The sequence below is a fragment of the Chenopodium album genome, chromosome 6 (assembly GCF_948465745.1).
Source record: "Chenopodium album chromosome 6, dcCheAlbu1.1, whole genome shotgun sequence".
Lineage (NCBI taxonomy): Eukaryota > Viridiplantae > Streptophyta > Magnoliopsida > Caryophyllales > Amaranthaceae > Chenopodium > Chenopodium album.
This window is the reverse complement of record NC_137839.1, coordinates 6,070,262-6,089,377: the sequence shown is the minus strand read 5'-3', so window position 1 is coordinate 6,089,377 and position 19,116 is coordinate 6,070,262. Positions and strand designations below refer to the sequence as shown.

Sequence of the window (19,116 nt, the reverse complement as noted above, 5' to 3'; positions counted from 1 at the left end):
TCAAATCAATCCTTAAAGATAACCTCTCTATTAGCCTTTGAACAATTATTGATGTTGATTGTTGGAAAATCAAATAAGCCGATCTTCAACTAGTTTTGGAAAGGAATATTAAGACCCTCAATGAAGTATGCCCTACAAGTTCAACAAAAGCATTGCAATGGTAACATCGACAAGCGAAGCTAGTCTGTGAAGTGTGAACAATAATGATGGATCATGATAGTTTATTAGTTAGAGACATTGAGATTCCTATCAATGCTTAAGCTTAAAAATTAGCTAACCATGCGGTAGATTTTATGGCTAATTATTGCATAACCATCATCATTAACAAATTTTATAATGTTATTATTGATTTTTATATTGTTTTCGTCCCTTGATATGGACCATACCGGATAGCGGTCTATCACGCCTCCTAATGCATGGTTTAATCCATGTATTATGCCGCGTTAGCAAATGACGTTTAAGAATTTTGTTGATTGGTTAAAAAGAGCGGACATGCCCATCGTGTTTGTTTAGAAACCTTACCAAGTTTTTAATACGATTTCATGTACGGCAGCTCATAACTCACTATTGTGCCATTTGTGTTGCTCTATCTCTTTACGACAAGATATTGTCGAAGATCAAGTGGATGAAATTATTACAGCCCATGCCATCTTCTAAAAATGTGATTTTTGCTTCGGCTTTTGATAGAACACCATATTTTATTGGCCTAAGATATTGTGATACAATAAAGAATGGGCTTGGCCCAATTGATGGGTAACCCATTGACCCGTAATTCTCATGTTCATTTCCAAATTCCAAGCATGTCTCCTAAGTCCTAACTCAATAGCAAACGATCTTAGTCAACCCCTAACTATAAAAAAGTACTTTATGAACAATTATTTTTACAATAAATACGGTAATAGAAATCAAAACCAACGAAGCTAATCTACTACTTCTCCTATCTTTAAGATTCATTTGCAAACAATTGAGTTGAGTTGAGTTGAGATGCTATTTAAAACAAAAGGCATTGTGATACCATGATGACTCTTCAATTCTTCATTATTTCAATAATTATTTCTTTTGAACATTATGTAACCTCCTATTGTAATTCTTACTCCGTTAAATTCTCTCAGATTTGGTATTGTTGTTGATAATTTATGAATTATGATATACATAATTCATAATTCATATTTCAAAGTATAAAAATAAAAAACTAATTTTCCATCTCAAATATGACTTTTATACATCTTTAAATTAATATTATATAAGTTGGAGATAATGTTTACATAAAAAGTGTATAAATGGCTAATCAAGTGAAGAAATGGGATATTGATCGATCAAGTCAAACAATTCGTCCCCAATTCCAAAACCAAGCATCCGAGCCATGTCCTTGGATTTCAATCTAGCCTTTGAATTAGAAAAACCTTGTTGCATCAACCAAGGGTATATTGTAAACACCTTCTTCATAATAAACAATTCCAATGCCTCTGGGTTGAACACCACACCCATTCTCATGCTCATCTACAAATTATATTAAATAATGTTAATAAGTTATCAATAACCAATTAATAAGGCCCACATACAAGGGCCAAATACGATAATAAATAACACGTGTCATAGTAAGTGTACCTGGTGAGGAACAAGCATAGCAGCATAACGAGCAAGTTCTCCAGCGCGCCAATCAAGCAAAAGGGGAAGCCAAGGATAAGTGGCATCAAGCCTCACAAACCAAAGTCTTATCTCCGGGAATTCAGACAGTTCTCGTTGATCGAACGGATCTTCCCTTTTGTAGTTTATAGTGAATCCTATTGTACGTTCCAAATACTCCTCGGGATCAACTACAATTATACAAGTACTAATTAATTAATTAAGCTCCAATCTAAGCTACTCCTAGTATACACTTGCTTGGGTGGCACAATTGCACAAAATACTACATATACGTGTTCAATGAAACGAACAGAATTCAAATTAATACACTACTAAATGCTTCATAGAATTGATACTATATATATTATGTCTATGGAATGATACAAAACATAATTTTTGTCATAAATTCTCAACTAGTACGTATCAATTTTGTAACCATATTACCATCGACTTGTAAATTTGAACCCCACGATTATATAGATAAATGGATAACTTAATTAAGTAAAATGAATTTAGTCACAAATGCATACTAGTACAAAAAGTTGATAAGAAATGAAAGAAAGAAAGAATTACCGGAGGAAGGTGAGGAAATGTTAGTGGCAGATTGGAAAGGGGATAAGTCTAGGCGTCGAATGACATCAGTGTCTATCATCACTTCATATCTTCCTTCTTTTGGGGGCATTGGCTCTGGAGCTTTAGCTGAACGTACATATATACCGCCGTTGTTGAAATAAACAATTATTACATACTCTCTCTATCGAGAATCAATAATCATATTAACAGCATAAAATAATGCGAGGTAGTATTAAATTAAATACCTTGAAGGTCATCGTCGTCAAGGAGGGAGAGGTCATAGTTGCCTTGTGGATTAAAGGATACTTTTGGTACAACATGGTGTTGTGTGCTGCTTCTAATAAAACTGCTTGGTAAGTTGGAGAGAAAAGGAAATGATGAAGTAGTAGTGTTTGGTAAGCATAATGAATTAGTCGTATATTTTGGAGGAGTTTGTCCAACAATGGAAGATGGATGGACTGGAATTCCGGGTGCTGTGTAGCCAACCATGGGTTTTCTTCGTTCCTTTGGTGTGCCTACAAAATGGTTGGTCCATTGCTTTTACTTTATCCTCTATCCTTCTCTTCTTCCTCTTTTCGTTACTCTTCAAAAACTATGTGGGACATATTTTCCCCTAATTTCTGGTCTGGATTAAAAGAGGACAAGGTGTTTCTCATGGACCCTTCAAGACCCCAAACGCTAGGCACACATCATTTAAGTGGTTGGAACCATTTACTTTTTCTCATAATTATTAATGTAGCTAGCATTAAACCAAGACCGCCACATGCCTTTACATGACCGACTAGTAGTCATACCCAATTCTAAACAATACTCCGTATTAAAAAAATATTATATAACGTTGGGATGCATTCCAATCCCTACAATCAATAGAGCTTGTGACATGGGATCTACTTACGTACACTTCTCCCTCCATTAAATCAAAGCCCCCACGCGCCTTTATATGGCGGACTAGTTATACATGATTCTAAACAATACTAAGAGAATATTATATATTTGACCCTAGAAGCAACCCCCTACAATCAATTGAGTTTGCGACACCAGATCCCAAAATCTTCGAATATGTTCATAATTGAATCAAACTTATTTTATGCTCTTAATAGAGTTAGACTTGGGATTCCTTAGACTTATCATATTGTTAGTTCTATTATGGTTCCAAACATTTTTTTCTAGGCCATCAGATACACTCCATATATCCATATTATTTTATTTATTTTTCAGGGCTCAGCAGAAAAAAAATATAAGGTGCTTCTCATGGATCAATATAAAACCCTGAAAACCATTTGAATAGTTGAATCATCCACTTTACCTTGTGACTATCAATTTAAAAGGTCTGATTTAGTATACTAAATTCGCCTAATTTAAACTTTTTTAGGCTCAATAAAATTAACCGTCAAAGTATTCGAAGGGAGGGTTTTAACTATCTAATTCATGCCTTGACCAATCGTATCTAAATTTATTTTTCGTGAAATAAATGAAAACTAACAATTAAATATTTGATTAAGTAGAGGGCAGAAAATAGCATTCGTTGCGGTCGTTACTTCCACAGAAACACACTCACAGAGACAAATTCACACAATTCATAAAGAAAAAAGAGTGTTTCTTTGAGTGTGTGTAGCAATTAGCTTAGCATGGCTTCTTGTTCATTATCATTCATAAATCCAACTAAAGTTGGGCCTCAATTTCCCCAATTCCGGCAATCTCCTTCCTCTTCCTGCTTCTTCCGTTACCGTTCCCGCCTTTCGATTCAAGCTACTTCAGCAATTGCCCTTGACTTTTCGGTAATTTTCTCACACCCTCTTCTTACCCCCTTTTTTTGCTGTTATTGTTGATTGTTATTCTTGTTTACTCATTATAATCATGATTTTGCAATTGGGTATTACTTGGATATGGAATTATTCATCATTTCTTTGAAAAAAGAGATGAAAGATGAAATTTTGTGGGATTAATATTTTTTAGAAGTTGTGCAATGATTCATGTTCATTTTTTTTGGTGGAAGTTTGTACATGTTGAGAATTTTGGATTGTTTGATTAATTATGTCATATTTTGGCAATTCAGCTAAATTGTTTGCTTGCACCATTTGTATTTGGCACAGTTTTGAATAATTGGATGGGTGAAATTGTGAATAAAAGTATTGGGCTCATATATAGTTGATGCGAGAGAAAAATGATGGACTATACGCCCGTTCAGAGGACAGACATACCAAAGGACATTTCGATATGGAAAATGGTGCATACAATTTAGGACAGAGGGAGTATTGTCATTTTATGTGGTAATCCAAAGACTAGCAAGAATAGCAACAATGATTGCAACTACGATTGAGCGCAATAGTTCCAAATGTACATAATTTGGTGACTGGAGGGACTGAGTTTGAACTAGCATGTTTGGGAATTAGCATAATAGGGCATTATGCTAGTTAAATCTTAAGTATGCAATATGTCAAACATCAAACATTTAATTCATGAAGAATACTAATTCGGCTAGATATGCTAAATTATAATTAAGATATTACTCCCTCGGTTTTAATTTTTTAACTTAATGTGATTTAAACCAAGGATATGACAAAGAATCAACAAAGGAGATCTTTTGTGAAAGTTGAATCATTTTCAAACCCACTTCATTACTCCATTGCTCTAAATTGTGGTCGGAAGGAGTACTTTCTGACAAGGAGGGTTTACGTATTCATCGGATTTTAGAATTTCTTTGTATGGCTCATAGCCTCATACCATTGACAGTGATTAGTGGAAATTGGGAAGTTGCATTTGGATTTTGATATGGCTGTTTCAGCTTATCTTACCATGTGAAATTGTGTTGTTGAGAACCATGTGGGTCCATGGCTTTATCACCTGAGAGAGCAACTCTTAACTTTAGGCTTGCCACTGTGATGAGTGTTATGTACTTTAGTTTTGGGAAGCATTGTTAGGATTAGTGTGGAGATGCATCAATATATGGAGACATAAGGAAGAATCAAAGAGGAAGCTTGTTGAAGGAAGTTCGACCGAACATAGCTCAAGCATCTCTGGCAGAGAGTTGTGAAAAAATTGCAAATTTCGAGGAGTGACCGAACCAAAGGGGGTTCGACCGAACCACCTCAAGTTCGGCCGAACAGAGGGTAGGTTCGGCCGAACCCCCTGCTGTTCTGTTTCGACGGCTCGATTTCAGCCCGTGCTTCTTGTTTAATTGTTAGCCCTTGGATTGTCGTTTATTACCTAGACTATATATAGTTTTGTTTTGCTTCTTCCCCAAGTATTTTTCACAAACTTTAAACACTAAGAGAGGGTTTATGAGAGGTTTTGTGAGGAGCATTGGAATTCCATACAATTCATGCTTGTAATCTTGATTCATTCATCATCAATACTACTCCATAGTGCAAAGGTGGGGTTTTTCTCCCGGTTCTCGGGTTTTCCCACGGTAACTTTGTCTCCCTTTTATTTGCTTTAATTTCTTCATGGTTGTTCTTAGTTATTGTGCTTGCATGTTCTTCATTGTTGTGGGTTGATTGCAATTAGTTTGAGCCCTTAATCCTTTCAATTGGTATCAGAGCCAAGGTCGAATCTTTGGTGTTTTTAGTGATTTTGGGTTGTGTTGAACTTGAATTTGTGATTGAGTTACAAAGTTTGAGTCTTTAGGTATTCAAAGATTGAATCTTGGGTGTCAAGTTGCATTCTTTGTTGTTGAAAACCTATTGTGAACTTTGTATGTTTGATTTGCAATGGAGGAAGGCAAGTTAAAAATTGAGAAGTTTGATGGGAAAGACTTTGGGTTTTGGAAGATGCAAATGGAGGACTATTTGTATCAAAAGAACCTATTTTTGCCTCTTTCTAGTAAACCATCGGGGATGAAGGAAGAAGAGTGGAAAATATTGGATAGACAAGCTCTTGGAGTGATTAGGTTGACATTGGCAAAGAGTGTTGCTTACAATGTCAAAGATGTGACAACGACGGTTGGTGTGATCAAAGCATTGACCAATATGTATGAGAAACCATCGGCTATGAACAAGGTGTTCTTGATGCGTCGTTTGTTTGAAATTGAGATGAATGATGGTGGTTCCGCCCCGGAACACATGAATGAATTCAATTCGATAATTTCTCAACTACCTTCGGTTGAGATCAAATTTGATGATGAGGTGAAGGCCTTGATTTTGTTGTCATCGTTGCCTAGGAGTTGGGATACCGTTGTAGCCGCCATTAGCAACTCCTCCGGGAATACGAAGTTGAAATGTGATGATGTGAGGGACTTAATCTTGAGTGAGAGCTTGAGAAGGAAGAACTCGGGTGAGTCATCGGGTGGTGCATATTCTAGTGAAGGTAGGGGACGTGGAAGACAACAAAGAGGTGCTCAAAAGGGAAGATCAAAGTCTAGAGGGAGGAGTAAGTCGAAAGGGAAGGTGAACATTGTGTGTTGGGGTTGTGGTGTGAAGGGACATACTAAGAGGGATTGTCCTAATCCCAAGAAGAAGGGTGGTTCAAACCACAAGAACCACGATGATGCTAGTTCATCGATTAGCTTGGCATCAAGTGATGAACTTGGTGATGCATTGATCTTGAGCGTTGATAGTCCCATTGAGTCTTGGATCCTTGATTCGGGAGCTTCATTTCATTCTTCTTCATGTAAGGAGTTTTTCCAAAACTTCAAGAGTGGTAAGTTTGGAAAGGTGTACCTTGCGGATGATGAACCGTTGGATATTGTGGGGAAGGGAGATGTTATGATCAAGACTTCAAGTGGGAGCTCATGGAAGCTTGAAGATGTTAGGTACATACCTAAGCTAAGGAAAAATTTGATTTCGGTGGGTCAACTAGACTCAAGCGGTTTTAGAACCATGTTTGGTGAAGGTACTTGGAAGGTGTCAAAGGGAGCTATGGTGGTGGCTCGGGGCACGAAGACCGGTACTTTGTACACTACCTTAGGGTGTAAAAGCATGATTGCTACAACCGCAAATGATGAGACTAAGCTTTGGCATACTCGGCTTGGTCACATGAGTGAGAAAGGGATGAAATTGCTAGCTTCAAAGGGTAAGTTGTCAGGGTTGGAATCAATCGACATGCAATTTTGTGAGACATGTGTTTTTGGGAAGCAAAAGAAGGTGACTTTCACAAAAACCAAACGGTCCTTGAAGAAGGAGAAGCTAGAACTTGTGCACACGGATGTTTGGGGCCCATACCCCATCAAGTCCCTTGGTGGTTCTCACTATTTTGTCAATTTCATTGATGATTCAACCCGGAAAGTATGGGTATATTTCATGAAGCACAAGTCGGAAGTGAATGAGAAGTTCAAGACTTGGAAGGCGGAGGTTGAAAATGTTTCGGGCAAGAAGATTAAGGCAATCAAGTCCGACAATGGAGGAGAGTATGAGTTGGAAGCTTACAAAAACATTTGTAAGGAGCATGGCATTGTTTTGGAGAGGACCATTCCCGGTAAACCTCGCCAAAACGGGGTAGCGGAGCGGATGAATAGGACTTTACTTGAGAGGGCAAGGTGTATGAGGTTGTTTGCGGGCCTCCCAAAATGTTTTTGGGCGGATGCCGTTAGTACCGCGGCTTACTTGATAAACCGTGGCCCTTCGGTGCCCTTGGATTTCAAGATACCGGAGGAGAAGTGGAGTGGTAAGGAGGTGTCCTACACTCACTTGAAGACCTTTGGTTGTGTGGCCTATTTGCAATCCGAGAAGAGAGATAAGCTAGACCCAAAGGCCATCAAATGTTACTTCATCGGGTATGGATGTGAGAAATACGGTTATAGATTGTGGGATCCTAAGAATCGAAAGATTGTTAGGCATTGTGACATCACTTTTCATGAGAGTTCTTTGTATAAGGACAACTTTGGTGGAAAATCCGTGGAGAGAGAATCAATAGGAGATGAGTGGAAATATGTTGAGCTAGATGGTGAAGTTAAAAGTGGCAAGGAGGTTGAACAAGTAGAAGTTGAGGTGCCAATTCAACAAGCATCTCCTCAACATGGTGCTCATGTCCCGGTGGATTCGGATTCTAGTGATTCGGATGATGATGATCATTTCGAGACGGATGAACGAGTAGTTATGGGTGAGCCCGTTGTGGTTCAAGGAGAGCCTTCTACACCACCAACGGTGAGAAGATCATCAAGACCAATCAAGCCACCTAACCGATATTCTCCATCCTTGCATTATTTGTTGTTGACGGATTCCGGTGAACCGGAATGTTATCAAGAGGCAATGGGCATGGGTGACTCGTTGAAGTGGGAGCAAGCAATGGAAGATGAGATGTCTTCATTGGAGAAGAATAACATTTGGGTGTTGGTTGAATTGCCTAAGGGCAAGAGAGCACTTTTGTGCAAGTGGATATTTCGAAAGAAAGAAGAACCGGATGGTACAATTCGGTACAAGGCAAGACTTGTGGTGAAAGGTTTTTCACAAAAGGAGGGCATTGATTATCATGAGATCTTTGCTCCAGTTGTGAAGTTGACCACTATAAGAATCTTGTTGGCTATAGTGGTTTCGGAGAACTTATTTCTTGAGCAAATGGATGTAAAAACCGCGTTTTTACATGGTGATTTGGAGGAGGAAATCTACATGAAGCAACCGGAAGGGTTTCAAGTTCCGGGTCAAGAGAACTTGGTGTGCAAACTCAAACGGAGTCTATATGGGTTGAAACAAGCTCCGAGACAATGGTACAAGAAGTTTAACAATTTCATGCTAGGCAATGGTTTCGTGAGAGCGGAAGGTGATCATTGTTGCTACTTTCAAAGGTATGACAATGGCTATATCTATTTACTTTTGTATGTTGATGATATGTTGATTGCGGGAACTAGTATGCAAATTGTCAATGGCTTGAAAAAGAAGTTGTCTAGAAGATTTGAGATGAAAGACTTGGGTGAGGCCAAGCAAATACTTGGCATGAGAATTTCTAGAGATAGCTCAACGGGTGTGTTGAAGTTATCTCAAGAGGAGTATGTCAAGAAGGTGCTAAAAAGATTTAACATGATGGATGCTAAGCCTCGAAGCTCACCTCTTTCAAGTGAGCTCAAGTTGACAAAGGAGGATTGCCCAAAGACAAGGGAAGAGAAGGACAAAATGGCCATTGTCCCTTATGCTTCGGCCGTTGGTAGCATGATGTATGCTATGATTTGCACGAGGCCCGATATTGCTCACGCAGTGGGAGTTGTGAGTAGGTTCATGTCAAATCCGGGTGAGAGACATTGGGAAGCCGTGAAGTGGCTATTGAGGTATTTGTTGGGTACTTCAAGTATGACTCTTTGCTTTGGAAGAAATGGAGTTGTTTTGGAAGGTTTTGTTGATGCCGATTTTGGTGGATGTTATGATTCAAGCAAAAGCACTTCGGGGTATGTGTACACTATTGGTGGTACGGCCATTAGTTGGATGAGCAAGCTCCAAAAGTGTGTCTCTATGTCTACGACGGAAGCCGAGTATGTGGCTATGTCGGAAGCGGGAAAAGAGATGGAATGGTTGAAGGGTTTTCTTGAAGAAATGGGCATGAAACAAGATGTTTGTGCGTTGTATAGTGATAGCCAAAGTACGGTTCAATTGGCTAAGAATCCTATGTTTCATTATCGCACTAAACACATCAAGAGACGCTATCACTACACTAGGAGTTTGGTGAAGGATGGCACGATGTGTTTGAGGAAGATTGCCGGTTCAAAGAATCCGGCGGATATGCTCACTAAGGTTGTTTCTAGTGACAAATTGAGGTTGTGTAGGACCTCAATTGGACTCCATCATTAACTTGATGGAGTGTTGCGCTATGGTGAAAAATTGCTTTGATGAATGTGTTCAGTGTTTTTTTTTTGAGGAAGGAGTGTATATATGGATGTCTATGGTGCATGCATTATTAATCCTATCTCCAAGTGGGAGATTGTTAGGATTAGTGTGGAGATGCATCAATATATGGAGACATAAGGAAGAATCAAAGAGGAAGCTTGTTGAAGGAAGTTCGACCGAACATAGCTCAAGCATCTCTGAGGTTCGGTCGAACCTTGGGGCAGAGAGTTGTGAAAAAATTGCAAATTTGGAGGAGTGACCGAACCAAAGGGGGTTCGACCGAACCACCTCAAGTTCGGCCAAACAGAGGGTAGGTTCGGCCGAACCTACCCTGCTGTTCTGTTTCGACGGCTCGATTTCAGCCCGTGCTTCTTGTTTAATTGTTAGCCCTTGGATTGTCGTTTATTACCTAGACTATATATAGTTTTGTTTTGCTTCTTCCCCAAGTATTTTTCACAAACTTTAAACACTAAGAGAGGGTTTATGAGAGGTTTTGTGAGGAGCATTGGAATTCCATACAATTCATGCTTGTAATCTTGATTCATTCATCATCAATACTACTCCATAGTGCAAAGGTGGGTTTTTTCTCCCGGTTCTCGGGTTTTCCCACGGTAACTTTGTCTCCCTTTTATTTGCTTTAATTTCTTCATGGTTGTTCTTAGTTATTGTGCTTGCATGTTCTTCATTCTTGTGGGTTGATTGCAATTAGTTTGAGCCCTTAATCCTTTCAAGCATGTCTTCTATAATTCCCTTATCCTTAACTCCTTAAGGTGTTGGAAACTAAAGCTTGCTTACTGAGTTGCTGTACAAGAATTATAATTTCTGTTTGCAATTGCAGGAAGCAACTTCAAAAACCTCTGCTGTACAAACAGATTTATTGGCTTGTCCAATATGTTATGAACCTTTGATAAGGAGAGGTCCCCCAGGCCTGAACTTGTAAGTATGTGCGCTGACCCTTGATTCATGTTAGTTGAGTGAGACCTTTGACTCATATTGTACTATGAATTTCAGGGAAGCAATTTATAGGTCTGGCTTTAAATGTAAAACTTGCAACAAGTCATACTCAAGTAAAAACATTTACTTGGATCTTACAGTGACTGCGGGCTCAGAGGAGTATGCAGAAATTAAACCCACCAGCACGGAACTATTCCGGTATATGTCCATGTCTATTTTTCTTTTGGTGATGTTCTACTTATATATTGTATTGTATATTAGGTATTTAGGTGTGGAACCTTAAATTGCTGCCAAATCACTCCTTATTTTATAAAATAATCAACCACTTCTGATAGTATGGAAACTCAAAATTTAGGTCTTATATGCCAATGCTGTGATGTTACACAGCTCTCTTCTGCATCTCTTTCATTGATTTAGTTTAACCTGCCATTATTAGTAATATAATCTTTGCTGATTTTTGTCATATACTTCTTGTTTAGAGTAATTTCACTTATCTGTCCCTGTAGTTTGCTACTTTTGCCTTAATTATCTAGCTAGCAACTTTGTTAGTTCTGTGAGTTAATTCTTAACCCAACTTGCCAATTAAACAGGAGTCCATTTGTGTCTTTTCTGTATGAACGGGGATGGCGCCAGAATTTTAACCGAAGTGGTTTTCCAGGTCCCGAGGAAGAGGTTAGTCCACATTCTTGTACCTCTTTAGAAAAGTAGAGCATGAAACTCATCTCCAAAGCCTATGCTTTTAAATTAGAGAGCGAATCAGTGGAAATGTCACGATACAGAATTATTCATTAGTTGATACAGGGCTATTACGGACTTTTTTTTTTTCCTGTTTATTGTGTATTCATTACCTAGTCTATACAAGTATAATATACTGATCTAGTCCTGTGTCATATGCAGTTTAAAATGGCTCAGGAGTACTTTAAACCCGTCGAAGGTGGCCTACTGGTTGATGTTAGCTGTGGAAGTGGGCTGTTCTCTCGAAAATTTGCCAAGTGTGGCATCTATTCTGGAGTGGTTGCTCTTGACTTCTCTGAAAATATGCTTCGCCAATGTTATGATTTCACTAAGAAGGAGGATCCCACTTTATCTAAGTAAAGCTTCCTCTATCTTTATAGTGCTCTTTTGTCTTGGTATAGCTTTTGATTTTTGATGATCCATGTCTGCTTTGCTTATTGTAAGCCTCAAGTAACTTTGCAGCAATCTTGCTCTTGTGAGGGCAGATGTTGCTAGGCTACCATTTCCACCAGCATCAATTGATGCCATTCATGCTGGCGCTGCCTTACATTGCTGGCCATCTCCTTCAAATGCTGTAAGTTTTGTATCATGCAAGTGTCAGTATTGAATTCTGCAGATCCTTTTATGAATTCCCTTGTTAAGATGATTTCAGTTGCAAATAACAACTCACATGTATGTATTCCCACTTTGCTCTCTCTGTACTATGTGAGAGGTTCAGAGAGAGACTAGGTATTTTAATGCTAGAATATTTGGTATACGAGATCAAGCATTTCCTATGTTATTTCTCTTGGAACAGGAGTCTCCCATTTCATCTTGTTAGCGGATGAGTTAATTCATATAGGTTATTAGTTTGATCAAGGGGATTGGTGCATAATAACATTTATGAGGATATTAGTTTGAAAATGTTGATAATGGGAAGTAGTCTTCATACCGCTGTGAGCTAGGAGTAGAGGTCTTCAATTTAAACTGAATGTAGCATGGTTCAGGTAGCTGAACAATTTTCCAGCAAAGAGAATTTTGTTCGTTATAAGAGAAGTCTCATAAGTCATAAGACATATTATCACCTGTATTCTTCTGTTGCTTTTTCTGTGGACAAAATGCTTCAACTATATCAGTCTGTTATTTTGACATAAGTTATCTGCCCTAAGTGATGGTATTGGTATGCATATCAGATTGCTGACATTGCCCGTACATTGCGGAGTGGAGGGATCTTTGTGGGAACTACTTTTCTCAGATACACGTCTTCAACATCTCCACTGATAAGGCCTCTTAGAGAGGTATTAGTTTTGCTGTTTGTATTGCAACTTTTGGTTGTATGACTTCACTTGTACCTATGCAGTTTGTGCTTGCCTCCTTTGTTCTTGTATTTTGCTACACTCTCAAGAATTTTCTCGCGATGAACTTCTCTTATATTTTGCTGGCTTTGTACTGGATAGTACAATGCCAAATCTGCTGATAGTGATCTTGCTCATCAAACACCTTTACTTAGGCTTCTCCATGCCTTGAGGACAAATAAAGAAATCAGCATTTCTATGCATACGTAGTTTGTTTGGATGGCATCTATATGAGTATTCTGAGCCACTGAGGGATATCTTGGCTTTAGAATTATATAAGTGTGAACAAAATGGATAATATTGTACTCTAGATGCATGTTTCAGGGCCAGCTAATGTCATCTTTAAAAAAACCTACTCACTTATTATAAGAATTGCTAAAGCAATTCAAGAAGTATTGACTGTGAAATCTGAACTGCTAACCGCCTAATCCTATGTAAAACTGAGTAACTGACATTTAACACCTTTTCTTTCCTTCTTTTCAAAAATATAAAATATTGGCATTTAAACAAAACTGCTTTCATTTTCAGAAATTTAAAGGAAAAAAAAAGTGATTGTTATTACTAATTTGGTTTGCATGTCCTGTATTATGTGCTTTCTAAATTGTAACTCACTAATTTTTTGTGCATTGCCTCGTCCTTATTTAAATTTTCAGAGGATTGCTCAGCCCTACAGCTACCTGATAGAGGAGGAAATAGAGGATTTATGTAACTCTTGTGGCCTTGTTGACTACTCAAGCAAGGTTCAACAGTCATTTATTATGTTCTCTGCACGGAAACCCTGAGATTTTTGTCATTCTTGAACTCAACGGTATGTGAGGCTTTATTATTCCTTTGATTTTGAATTTATTTGATGTTTAGAGATTATATTACGGCACAGATTTTGAAAAGACTATTCACTTTAAGCTATCATTTCAGTAAGTTGTAGTTGTGTCATTAAAATAGTATTTTAACAATCTAACCTTAATTTGGGGTTGATAATGACTAGGTTATGGATAATTCAACCATTTATTTAGGTGACTGAGTTATAATATTGGTTCCAATGAGTTCAGAAGAGGTGACTAAATTAATGCTTTTAAACTGCACTGAAGAAGCTACTAGAGCTTGTTTTTGCCATTTCTGAGTAAATGTAGGCATACCAACTTACCAAGAGATGTCCCTAATATGAATAAGAATATATAGGGTTGCTATCAGGTCTTAGATTCTAGCTTTCAAATTTATACCCCTCAAAAAGTTAATATGTCAGAGATGTGGCACCTTCCAAGGGTTCAGATGCTGACACAAAGATCCCTGATGGCATCAAATATTGTTCCTTTTCTTTTCTTAGTTAGATTAGATTGTGCACTCTCTCTTGAGGTATTTGCTGCTTATCTTTGTTTCCAATTCTGAGTATTCCACAACCCCGTTTGAGCGCCTAAGCTTGTTTGCAATCTTAATATGTTCACATGGTGTTACCTAAATCACATACGTCCTAGTTTAGGGATCTAAATTGATGTTGCGAACATCATATTATCAATAGTTAGTTTGGGAAACATCAACTTATCAATAAATTTAGGATATTGAGTATTTGAATAACCAAATTTAGTCACATTCAGATACGGGTGGCAAAGAAACATTACACCTTGTTTGATATGGCATTCTATATGTGTTTTCAAGGTTATTAAGTTTACGCATTATTTGGGGAATTTACAAATGTCAAAATAAATACCACACACAATGAAATTGATCCTATTCCTTTTCTTATGTTTGAGTAACAATGGGGGCTGTTATATTTGATAATCAAATTGATTGATGGTGTAGAGACTTACGCGAGAGCTCAATGAGTCAAGATAGAGATTTCATCTTTCAACCTTGAGATTAGGTGGTCAATTTTTATCATTTCAAGCTCCAACTTCCAAGTTGGACTGGGTTTGGAATCCCTCTCACAGGGGCTGTCACTCTGGAGCCAATTGGGTGGGCATGGACATTAGTACTTTAGAGTGAGGATTGTGAAACTAAGATGTGGATTTCTACTAGAAAGATGATTACTATCATACTATGAACTGAATCAAGCCATGGCAAGTGGGATAAAAACTCTTGATCTCAAATATTTTATTAATATGATGTCATCAGAGAACATAATTAGTACAGTAAACTCTTGATCTCTTTTTGAAAAGATAAAAACTCATTGACTAAGCTTAAGGACAGCTGATTACTGACCCAGTGAAAGGCTCTATCATGTGAGATTGTTTCAAGGACAAAAGAGTGGCATGTAAACTGGTAAATTTAGGAAAGCACATGTGTAGGACTATAAGCAAACGTTTTTTTCAAAAAAAAAAAAAAAAAAAAAAAAAAAAAAACCCATTTCTTAACAGAACAAAGTTTATGAGTCTGAGAGTTGAGGGGAGAGAGGCAGAAAGAGTTGCATAGAGATTCCCTCCTGCATCCCATACTAGGATACCTTATGTTATTCTTTCTATCATGTATTTTATTCTTGTATTAGCCCGTCTTTATTACTCTCCATTTCCATTATCACCCTCAATTACATAATTACTGGCACTTCTGTTTAATCATATTCATCTGTATTTACTTGGATTGCTTCTCTCTCTACAAGCTTTTGAGTCCTTAAGCTGGCACTTCAGTATTTGTTTAAGGAAACCATACTATAATCCATCTGATTATATTATGTGGATTCTTCATATGAGACCAGATTCATAATACCTTGTGACAGGACTATTTATATTTTAAAATAAGGCTTAGAGTTTGTTAGTGATATCCTGTGTTACCCTGACTTGAATTCAAGTGCCAAATACTGGTAATGCCAAGGTCCAATATTTTGGACACCGAATCCTGCCCTAGAAGTGGGTACAGGTGTGAGGTTTTGATATACTCCGCCTTACATTCAGCTGTCCAATGAAGTGAAAAAATTTGTTATTCAAAGACACATTTCATATCAAATTTGTGTCTAGTAGAATTTATACTAGAGAGCTCCAACCAAAATATTGGCTGCATAAGAGATTCCTACCTTATCAGTCAGGGCATTGGGCATAGGTATTTTTTTGTTAAAACTGTTAATATCGACCAACCCGCCTATCTCAGGCCATGGTCCAACAGTTTGAAGTCCTAACCATAACCCTTCACCCTTTTCGAGCATTGAATCTGAGTACAGATCCACCTCACAGCTAGCCCGACAGTCAGAAAAGCCTGGCTAAACCCAACTGTGTCAAACCTTGATACTAGGTAGTCGATACTCCAATTTCATAATCCACATTCTTTAGAGCATCCTGAAATACCATCATGATGATAATCATCATCATCATGAGTCTTCCCCCACCTTAAAGGTGTATACTTTAGGTTATATAGATCTTTGACCATTGACCAAATTAAAATATTGACATAGTAGAAACAAAAACCATATTATAATAGATATAATGAATGAAGTAAAAATAAGGAATATTTGAAGAGTCCAAGGACCACTCTCATTAGAGAAGCTTATGAATAGATTAGTATAAAATCAAGGAATAGATTAGTATAAAATATAATATGTATGGTATTTTATAAATGTGTTTAGAGAAGTAAGTCAGGAGGACATAGGATCCCTTGCACGTGAGGTTCATCCATGCAATAATAGCTTCTCTCTATCTTTCGGCTTTTGATGGCACGTGGGGTTGGCAACTCTTCTGCTACACCCTCTGTCTCACTAGTGAATATTAGAAATGGCCTTTTGTTACAAAAACAGAGTTTTCTTTGATAAGGCTTTTATTTGCTTTTGCACTTAATTAAGATTCAGAGATATTTATAAGTGGATTTATACCTTCCTTGGCTTTTTAGGCTACAAGACTAGAAAGTGTTTAAAGCTAGATTTCATGGCATATATTTGGTACACACACGTGTACTTCTCTCTGTATTCATGCCCTCCTTTTCAAGTATTTATTATGCTGCTCTTGATTGTTTATACTTTGTTACACTACACCCTTTCCTTGTTACCTTTGCTTCCAGGAGAAGGCCCCTTCTTAGGCATACACTAATTTGGAGTAATCTTTAGTACTCGCTTTATTGTGGCCTATGCCCTATGTTACTCGGACTCATCATCTTACCTCAATACTTGTAAAATACTTGTGTTAAGTGTTTAAACACTAATAGCCGAGTCCGGAGTCCCTCTCATATAATATCCAAGTTACACCCTCCATAACTGATTTTCTTTGTAGTTTTCCCTTGTTGTAGTACACTGTTTTCGTGGGATTAGGTTTCTTGTGATGTGGAGAAATGGTAACTCCAACACACAGGTTAATTAGAAACCTTACATCATTTGATTGATTACAATATCATTGTCCTTTGGTGAGAATCTTGGGTGAGGTTGGCTCCAAGGGGTCAATTTATATCTTTCTTTTTGGGAACGAGGTAGAGAAGGTTGTGATTCCTTGGTCTCAATACAAAAAGCCATTATCTTTTGCATTGTCCAATATTAGATTGATATATTAATATCAATATGCTCTTTTATTTACGGATTTACTAGTATCCAATACAACATTGACATACTATTACTCAATTCTCGTGTGAAATTAGTTGTCATACCATCTCAATCTTTGAATATTAAAGATATGAAACAATTTTCAAATACAATAACAATTGATAAGCAATTTTCATTGAGAGATATGGATGGTATATATCAGATGACTGAATTGTGATGATTTTTGACTGAATATTGATATATGTTCTCTGGTACAAGTCTTACAACTCCTTGCAAGGTTATAATTGTTCAAGTTGTGAGTTAGTCTGACCTTCCACCATGTTTTTTTAATCGAGGATTGCCTGTTTCCTCTTTTCCGAACTGCTGTCACGTTAATAGTGTTATTCAAACTAATATTCCGTAATATGTCAACTAAATCCGGACGATGAAGATAACATCTTTTTAAAATCTGATCGAGTTTTAAGTACCTCTCCTTTGTCTGGAATTAATAGTACTTAAAACTGTAGCGAAATTCTGTTATAGTAAAACTCAAAATAAGCAATTATGAAATAGGCAACATTGATTTCAGACGGGCCATTTTCTTCTCTACGAAGTATTTATGAAATACTGAAACATGTCTGAAAAGCTTAAGAGCTAAGATCGATCATAACAACTTTTTCTTGTAACAGGAACAGCATTGTATGGCAGTGAGCATGGAGTGATGCAGAAAAGCTCTTTCATTAAGTCATTACATCGACATAGTGATATGCTGATGCTAGTATATAATAATCAATTACTGTCAAAATGTATATAATAATAATCATTATCAAATTACCCAATTGGTCATTTTCTCTACTTTTGTCGACTTTTATATGTATATTCTTTTTTTATCATGGAAAAACTAAATATCATGTTCAAATAATAAGTTTTGACAAATTTATACGTACTTCATATAAGAACTAATAAATTTAGACAAGGTTTTTTAATAAGTGTAATTCGGGTGATAAGAATGAAGAATAGTTTATGATAATTCATCAAAGTCTTTTGATTTTCACTTATACATTGTGTGAAACATTGTATATGTAGAGTATAAACTGACTCTTGAATTTCAAATTTTACTCCGTATTATGCAAAAATGCTGTGATACTATTATCGATATTTTTTTTTAAAGAAAAAAGTCAAATAATATAATAAGAGGAAAAATTAAGGAAAGGGATAGACGAATTCCTTAAAATTGGACGCAAAAAGTTTAATAAAACTGAAAATGCTGAGTAATTAGTGGTAAAATGAGTTGGAATTGTCTGAAAATTTAAAATATATCATAAAAAGAGGCGCATAATTATGAGGAAAAGAGATTAGTGGAGTGGTTAGTTTAAATGTTGTCATGTTTGATTTCCCAAGGAATCACACCAGGATTTCCTCGTATATGTCATTGTTTGGAGACTATTGTTATTGTTCTCAACTTTATAAAGATTGGTCAATGTACTGAATTATTTTTACTTGCCTTCAAACAATCTTATTTACAACTTACCAATTTTAAATACGATCTTGCTAACGAGCGCCCCAGGGCGTTAAATAAGGATAAATTATATTAGTTGAAATGGTATTAAGTTAGGAATTCATGACAAAATCACGCGTCGTTCGGTGTAATTAATGTTAATTTTACTTTAATATTTGTACTTTAATTCTCTTATCTAACGCCCCGGGGGCGCTCAAGAAT

The 19,116-nt window shown here is 37.0% G+C and overlaps 2 protein-coding genes across 2 annotated transcripts; one reads left to right on the top strand and one right to left on the bottom strand.

Moving 5' to 3' along the window:
• Positions 1–1,179: 1,179 nt before the first annotated feature.
• Positions 1,180–2,772, bottom strand: LOC145634409 (protein CHLORORESPIRATORY REDUCTION 6, chloroplastic-like). Its single transcript, XM_081685830.1, has 4 exons — positions 2,445–2,772; positions 2,200–2,325; positions 1,609–1,817; positions 1,180–1,500 (listed from the first exon to the last, which is right to left on the bottom strand). Exons 1-4 carry the CDS (start codon positions 2,686–2,688, stop codon positions 1,285–1,287), a joined length of 795 nt encoding a protein of 264 aa, XP_081541956.1. The 5' UTR covers positions 2,689–2,772; the 3' UTR covers positions 1,180–1,284.
• Positions 2,773–3,702: 930 nt separating this feature from the next.
• On the top strand, positions 3,703–18,332 carry LOC145635733 (putative methyltransferase At2g41040, chloroplastic). The gene is made up of 9 exons (XM_081687071.1): positions 3,703–3,977; positions 10,786–10,883; positions 10,959–11,099; positions 11,492–11,573; positions 11,799–11,992; positions 12,099–12,210; positions 12,809–12,913; positions 13,624–13,778; positions 18,086–18,332. The coding sequence occupies exons 1-8, from the start codon at positions 3,828–3,830 to the stop codon at positions 13,750–13,752; spliced, it is 1,011 nt and encodes a 336-aa protein (XP_081543197.1). The 5' UTR covers positions 3,703–3,827; the 3' UTR covers positions 13,753–13,778; positions 18,086–18,332.
• The last annotated feature ends 784 nt before the right edge of the window (positions 18,333–19,116 follow it).

Excerpts from the sequence above, each read along its gene's own strand:
- LOC145634409 (XM_081685830.1), bottom strand. The coding sequence starts at position 2,688 with ATGGTTGGCTACACAGCACCCGGAATTCCAGTCCATCCATCTTCCATT. Across the intron at positions 1,818-2,199 it reads CATTTCCTCACCTTCCTCCG|TTGATCCCGAGGAGTATTTG; the intron begins GTAATTCTTTCT and ends GTATAATTGTAG. Across the intron at positions 1,501-1,608 it reads CTATGCTTGTTCCTCACCAG|ATGAGCATGAGAATGGGTGT; the intron begins GTACACTTACTA and ends TATAATTTGTAG.
- LOC145635733 (XM_081687071.1), top strand. The coding sequence starts at position 3,828 with ATGGCTTCTTGTTCATTATCATTCATAAATCCAACTAAAGTTGGGCCT. Across the intron at positions 3,978-10,785 it reads CAATTGCCCTTGACTTTTCG|GAAGCAACTTCAAAAACCTC; the intron begins GTAATTTTCTCA and ends TTGCAATTGCAG. Across the intron at positions 12,211-12,808 it reads GGCCATCTCCTTCAAATGCT|ATTGCTGACATTGCCCGTAC; the intron begins GTAAGTTTTGTA and ends TATGCATATCAG.